The sequence below is a fragment of the Mobula hypostoma genome, chromosome 11, assembly GCF_963921235.1.
Source record: "Mobula hypostoma chromosome 11, sMobHyp1.1, whole genome shotgun sequence".
NCBI classification, from domain to species: Eukaryota; Metazoa; Chordata; class Chondrichthyes; order Myliobatiformes; family Myliobatidae; genus Mobula; species Mobula hypostoma.
Window position 1 is genome coordinate 14588328 of NC_086107.1, and position 7632 is coordinate 14595959.

At 39.1% G+C, this 7632-nt stretch overlaps 1 protein-coding gene across 1 annotated transcript; it reads left to right on the forward strand.

Moving 5' to 3' along the window:
• The first annotated feature begins 591 nt into the window (after positions 1–591).
• fgf4 (fibroblast growth factor 4) lies at positions 592–7264 on the forward strand. Its single transcript, XM_063063131.1, has 3 exons — positions 592–1302; positions 2103–2206; positions 4438–7264. Exons 1-3 carry the CDS (start codon positions 984–986, stop codon positions 4612–4614), a joined length of 600 nt encoding a protein of 199 aa, XP_062919201.1. The 5' UTR covers positions 592–983; the 3' UTR covers positions 4615–7264.
• Positions 7265–7632: the final 368 nt, after the last annotated feature.

A 7632-nucleotide genomic window follows, 5' to 3' on the forward strand; every position in this document is an offset into this window, starting at 1 on the left:
AATTTCCATGTTCTCTGTTATAATAACTTGGCATGTCACGCTACTGCTGTACACGGATTAAGAGTTATTTTGCGATAAAAAGGAAAATTTAAAATTTAATGTATTATCTGAATACAGTGAACCCCGCGCTTCTCCTGAACTTCGCTTGGTACATTCTCCCTATCGTTAGACTTCAGGACACGCGGCTTCCTCTCAGCTTACCGATTAGGAGCCTATTTAGGGTGCGATATTTTATCCTAAATTTCTGTCCTAGTTGGCGTACACTTATATACATATATGTACAAACAACGGTAAGTAAGCTATAATTCATCGTGGCGCTCCTGAAGACTAACTTAATAAAATAAGTTCGTAAATCAGGGAATTGAACGTATCATGGAACATTGGCATGAAACGTATTCGGCTAATATGAACATGTAGCCTATATTATGTATATTGGGCAATATTTGTATAGATCGTGCTATTTATTACAATTATAGAGTCTGTCTGTCTATATTGTTGCACAGAGGCGCGCGCACCCATTCTACACGTGCATCTCTCCGACATGCAAAGTTTTAAAATATAACTTCAAAACAAGTCTGTTCAGTGTGAAATCATTGGCCCGTGAATCTCACGATGATGCGAATGCAATCACTTGGAGTGAATGAGTGGGGTAGGTGATGATGTAATAGGTAACCATGTAGATGGATATAAATATCGTGGTCAGAGGGTAGTCGGTATGGCTGTACTGTCAGGGGAAGAACACTTTGCAGATAGATCTTGCCCTGACTCCAACGTTGAGCACTTAAAGCGGATTGCAAGTTGTAATAAACTTCCTGAAAGGCAACTGATTCTGGCAAGCTTCCAATGCAGTCTTCCAATGTAAAGAAGAGCTTATCTACGCCTTGAGCATTTGTTTTTTTTTAATGAGCGCCCAAAATAAAGCGAGAAAGTGGAGCTAGAGTCGAGGTATTTTTAGTGCAATAGATTCCCAACCACGTGTGCACATGTTGATCAGGATGTTCTGCAACGCAACAATGCAATCGGCTTCCTTGCCAATCTTGGTCCTTGGACTTGTATCTGGTTTGGTGCGCTGCGCTCCTCTCTCTGCCCAGCCCAATGCTACCTTGGAACGCAGGTGGGAGACGCTCTTGTCCCGCTCCATGTCTCGAATCCCCGGAGAGAGGAAGGCCATCAGCGGAGAGACGGACTATCTGCTGGGTATCAAACGACTGCGACGGCTTTACTGTAACGTCGGCATAGGATTTCATCTTCAAGTATTGCCTGACGGTAGGATTAACGGCAAACATAACGAGAATCAATACAGTAAGTGCGTTAGTTGTTTGCACCGTATTGTCTGCGAAATCTCTCCGACAGAACATCTATCGGCGCTTATTTATAGACGGATTTATAGAAGATATGTTTTTTTTTCTCTCTGCGACACTCTGTATATTCACAAAATAAGATGTCAGACTTCTGCCTCTCTTTTGTAATCAACATTTTCACTGAGCGGCAGACGGCGTACCAGGTGGGGAAAGGATATAACCAAACAATTTTTATTTTAGTGTAAACATGGAGATAAATCTCAGACAAATAGCTTGCCAGAACGCAACAAGTGCCCTTTGGTGATAGGTCTTAATCTGTAAAGCGTGGGTATTGAATGATTGTACCGGGACTGTGAAGTGTGTGATATACTTGTTGTTTATGTTGCTGGGGAATTGTTAGACCCTGCTGGTTCTCATTTTCTGTCCTTAAAGTGACAGGACATGCACCGTGTTTCTGTCCCCGTGTAATGAAGAATATTCCCTGTCCAGTTAACCTGTGTAAGACACTGCACCAGCCGTTTTCCTGCGTTAAGTGTTAACCTGTCTTAAATTTTAAATGGAGTCTCTCTCTCTCTCCTTCCCAACCCCCTCATGCTCACCCTCAGACGTGCTGACGGAATCAGGTGTTCTTACCTGCTAAAGATCAAGATGATGATTAAAACCACCAGCATTCAAAGTTTACTGCAGCTTTTAATCATGGGCTATTGTTATGGCGGGATCAAACACGGTGGTTTGCCGGAGGATTCCGCAGTGAGCTCGGCAAAAGCGCTTGACATCTCTTTTTTTCTCCTCTCTGCACAGGCCTTTTGGAGATTTCGCCCGTGGAAAGAGGGGTCGTCACCCTTTTCGGTGTCAAAAGCGGGCTGTTTGTCGCCATGAATAGCAAAGGCAAACTTTATGGATCGGTAATTATACCAACGAGTTACTTTTTGTTACTTCAGTCTGCTAAAATGTTCCTATCGCTTGCTGGCGAAATGTGGGTGTACTTACGACTTTAAAAATCTATTGTGCATAATATTTTCATTAGATACAAACTGCATTCTTGAACGCTGTATATTCTTTAGAGAGAGAGAAAGAGAGTGTGTGGAGAATGAAACAGATAAATTCTACCGCCAAGGATCAGCTTGTCCGTCTTTCAAGTGCATGTCATTCTTTGCATTTCTAGCCAGTACACGCATCTACTGTCCTCTCCAGTGTAAAATAGGAGTTGTCAAAGTGGACCACCCATATTGTACAGTCTTCCCACATATAGAGTGCCTTGTTCCCCTGGAGAATTGTGTCTATAATCATCTCTTTCTGAAAATCTACCTGCTGCAGGAAAAACTATTCAAACAACTTGGGGCTTCTTTACTATTGCAGTTTTTTTTTAAGTTTGGTGTTTTATTTGATCCAAGTTATGTGGATGTTACATCAGATCAGATTAGTTTATTAAGATATACACCTGAGAGGAATAAAATTCCTTGCCAAGGTGAAGGTAAATGGTACAAATGATAATCATAACTAGAAAAAGTACAGCAATCATTCACCAGATATTTCCCTATGGACAGCCCAGTAAATATAAGAGGAGAGGACTTCAGTGTTAACATTGTTAACAGTGCTGAGGGTTTTACACAATAATGGTAGCTTTCAGTAAAGTTTTATAGACACTGAATGTTGGCCATGCATGTTGGCAGGAACATTGCTTTCCCAGAGACCACAGGAGAGATCAGCTGCGAAGAATGATAAACAAATGAGTATTTAGAGCCAGTTATAGGGGTGTCTGAAAATGAGCTAACTATTTCTCGAGTTGCTACATGCATAAAATGCTGGAAGAACTCAGCAAGTCAGGCAGCGTCTGTGGAGGGCAATAAACAGTTGGTGTTTCAGACCAGAACTGTTTCCTCAGGACTGGAGAGGAGGGGGCAGAATTCCTGTCCTAATGCCGACTGTTTATTCCCCTCCATGGATGCTGCCTGACTTGCTGATCTCTTCTAGCTTTTTGTGTCTGTTGCTCTGGATTTCCAGCATCTACAGAATCTTTTGTGTTCGCAAGTGGCTGCTAGGAACAGGGGCTACTTCCAAAAGCGGCTGGGAATGCCCACTATATTTCCTTTTATGATCAATTTAGTTAAGAGAATTAGTGCGAACTTTCTGGCACTCATCAGAGCATAGAAAATAGAAGCAGGAGGGGGCTATTTGGCCCTTTGAGCCTACTCTCCCAATTATCATGTGCCGAGGCTTCTTCTCTGTCTCGATGTCAACATCCCTTCAAATACTGAAATCCATTGTGGTGCGGGGCAGTACAAAATCCCAGAAACTGCAGGTGGGTTGCATGCATTATTATAACAGAGAACATAGAACAGCATAGCACAGAAACAGGTTTTTCAGCCACAATGTTCCACAGAACCAAATAAATTAGTAATCAAATGGCCAACTGAACTAATCACTTATGCCTGCATGTCCACTTCCTTCCATTTTCCTCATATTCATTTGCCTATCTGAACAACACTTCAAACTCCCTGATGTATCTGCCTCATCAATGCATTCCAATTACTCACCACTCTCTGTAAAAACTTACCCCTTGCATTTATTTTGAAGTTACCCCCACTCATCTTAAATAACTGCACTCTGGTATTAGAGATTTCAACCCCGGGGAAAAGATATTGTCTGTCTACATTATCTATGCCTCACGTAATCTTATAAATTTCTTCAGATCTCCCCTCTGCCTCTGCTGTTCCAGAGGAAACAAACCAAGTTTCTCTAACCTCTTGTAGCTTATGCCCTCTAATCCAGGAAGCATCCTGGTAAACCTCTTCTGCACCCTCTCCAAAGCCTCAACATCCTTCCTATAATGGGGAAACCAGAACTGTATGCAATACTCCAGATGTGTCCTAACTAGAGTCTATAAATATTACAAAATATATTAACCTATTGGTAAGTAATTAAGAAAACAAACTCGATGGGAGGTTTTCTCCCCAAACCAGAAAAGTGACCTCTTCAAATTTTATTGCAAATGTCCTGAGCTTTTTGGAGCATGCCATGTTACCTTCATGGGTCACTGCTCTACAAATTCTGGAATAAAAGAATATACATGTTCTTGTGGTAATGGATCCAGCAGATGTAAAGTCCCACTCAGAGCTATCTTCTTACCTTCCAGGCATACTACAATGACGAATGCAAATTCAGCGAAATCCTCCTGCCCAATAACTACAATGCCTACGAATCCAAAACGTACCCCAGCATGTACATCGCGCTGAGCAAGAATGGCAAAACGAAGAAGGGAAACAGAGTGTCTCCCATCATGACAATGACACATTTTCTGCCGAGAATCTGAGAGAGGCGTTCTTCAGAAATTACCTCAGGAGGGAAGACATATTGTAGGAATGAAGCCGAAAACTCGGTCGGTGCACTTTCACAAAAGCTTTATGCAAGATGAACAGGTGTATCATATATTTAAATTAATTGTGACTGAATATTTATATCTGTATATTTTGTTCAGAAAGTTTATTTATAGTTTTGCTAACTTTTTATTATTTCTCTGTCTGGCAAAAGATAAGTGATACATTGTGTGCGTGTGTGTGTGAGTGGGTGTTTGAATTTGTTGTAAATGTGTGGTTATAATTTGTTTAAGATGGTGATATGGAATTCCTATCTAAAATGTGTTTGCACTGTTATAATTAATCTTGTCTAATGGAGGTCCGTGATGTGCTTTTTTTTATTGTTATTTCTTAAAGTATAAAGTCTTAGTCTTCACCCTTGACGTTTGGTTAAGTCTGTCAATTTTTATATGTCTGCTGGTAACAATGCTTGGTATCTGACCTCCTTTGTGTAGTGTTGCTGTGTAATTTCAATGGAATCCATCCACTTCTGCTACGGAAAGTACAGTGTTGAAGTACTAACCCACAAATCTGTTTTTAGATCTGCTGCTGCTGAACTTTGAACTCTCCTGCAGTCAATCTTTGTCAGATCTTCAGGTCAGAAGCTTTTCTTAACCTACCTACAAGCTTCAGCATTTTAGCATTATAAATTACCATACGCTTTTAAATTTAAAAAAATCTGTCCTATTTATGGCATCTCAGAGGAGAATTGGATTGGGACCATGTAAGTATTGTTAGTGTACTTCACAAGCTCTTAATTACACTTAACAAAATCAGTCCACTCTGAAAATGAAGCCAAGATATTTTCTATGTCTCTTAAGCAGGTTTTAATTCTAGCAGTATTGTTGAGGAGATGTACATACGGCTGCTTTCTTATAGTTTTCCATTCCTTAACTCAAAGAATTATCTACCTCATTTTAAGATCCCTGAATAAAAGTGTCTCCTCACAGAAGCTGCATTAGAATTTCGGACTGAGGATTTGCCCCTAAAATATTGTTGGTGATCCTAAATCAACATGCTACCATATGTAGCCAGTAGGGCGTCTATTGCATCCTAGTTGAGCCTTGTCACGTTTGAGCTATCTTTACCCAGTGATTTACTTTTAGTAGGGATAATCATGGTGAAAATATTTGCAGACAGCTGTTAGACTACACTATATGGTCATTGCGTAACCCTATATTTTCTTTATATATTTTTCAAACTATACCTCTGCTCTCCAAGCAGAAGAAAACAGCAACACACTTAATTCATACAACTTGTTTAGGGTGGAGGGAAATATGTGAACAAAACTATTTCATAGTTTGCAAAAATTAGAAAGCAAGTGTTATCCCATCATGCGGGGGTCTGGTTACGTGGACCAGATGGGGGCTGCCATAAATTGCAGACAGAAACTCTAAAATCCTTGTTAAAATGTCTTCTGGTCTTCTCATTGCTGCTAAGATGGCAAAAAATAAACACGAAATGACACATATGGATTGACGATAACAACGATTAGTTCAGTTTTCAACATTCCTTTTGATAAGCTGCTACTCATCTTACTAGAACTTTTAACGCTACTAAATCTTTTAGCTGGAATGACCTTGAAAAAGAAAGCTCCTCAGAACCAAAACATTCAATGATAGAGGAAAATCTTACCAGGACCAGGTTCAAACTCTTTCTGCATTTACGAGGTATGCATGTTAAAGCACCCATTTCTGGTCCTCTGCTTTAACCTCGCTGGGGTTAGTTTGTGAAAGTTTGGTGACTGAATTACTGGTGTTATGCGTTCCTTCCAATACTACATGTATAAACTGAACCATTGTCACATCATCCTAAGGCATAAATGTCGTTTTTTTTGGGGGGGGGCGGAGCTTTCATTTGATTAATAATTTATTTGGCTTTAAACATCAGTTAAAAACTTAGGATTCTGGTCAGAACTGATGCACTGGAAGGAGGAATCTTGTAACAGGAAAAAGTATACTTACCAACAATGAATAAAAATATAGAGAGTTAGGGTATTGGGGATGTAAAAACGCAAGAGAAAATGTTGTACCTCAACATTTTTGTAGAAAAAAATCAAGGATTGATGTCTTGGTTTTAGCACTTGTATAACTTTTCATTTCAATGTTTAGTTTTTATAGGAATATATAGTTTAAAACTTTTTATTTTCATACAAATTATCATTATGATAATACACTGATTATACGTTACATTTCGAACTCTCATCATTTTGATTTAATCTGAAAAATAGCAGTTGAACCCCTTGCTGTTGCACAACTTGCAAGCATACTTTCAGCTACTCAAATGCATTTAATGTCAAGATTCAAAATTGTTTGATGTCATTTTCTGAACACAAGGGTAAAGGGGAATGAAATAGTTGTTAGTCCGGATCAGATACAGCACAAAAGTATATTAGTGTGTTTCAATGCTGCTATTTTGGTTAAGGTCAAGGTTAGTACAGCATTTTGAACAGACACTTGTTACAATGATTGGGTCACCAATAAGAAATTGATGGATTGATCAATTGTATTGCACATGCCCATTACTTATGCCTTGGGATGTATAACCATTGAGTTTTTAAAGTATTACTTGATATAGTTGTCATGTGATATTTAAACTTTAAACACATTGGGATGAGTCTGTAGTTTTATACAGCTGATGTTTAATATTGTAATGTATGTGCTGTGCACATTGGAAGGAATTATATAAATGAAAGTGTATCTTTTACATGTGTCAGTGTATGAATTAAAAGTAATTTTGAAGTACCTTCCAAAACTGTGTTGTCCTTGACATTAAAATCAAGTACAATCATGAAAATTCTGTGTAAAGGGGGAAAAGAACAATGATGACAAATCATAAACTAATCTCTAAATTCTATGCAGCTTTTGGTTTTCACTGCATCTATCACAAGTCTTGGTGACTTGATAGAAAGGACTGACATCCTGAAAGGCAATGTAGACTATAGGGTTGGGATTAATTCCTAAAATGAGGAAACA

Coding starts and splice junctions, on each gene's coding strand:
- fgf4 (XM_063063131.1), top strand. CDS start 984: ATGTTGATCAGGATGTTCTGCAACGCAACAATGCAATCGGCTTCCTTG. Junction 1,303..2,102: donor ACATAACGAGAATCAATACA/GTAAGTGCGTTA, acceptor CTCTCTGCACAG/GCCTTTTGGAGATTTCGCCC. Junction 2,207..4,437: donor AAGGCAAACTTTATGGATCG/GTAATTATACCA, acceptor CTTACCTTCCAG/GCATACTACAATGACGAATG.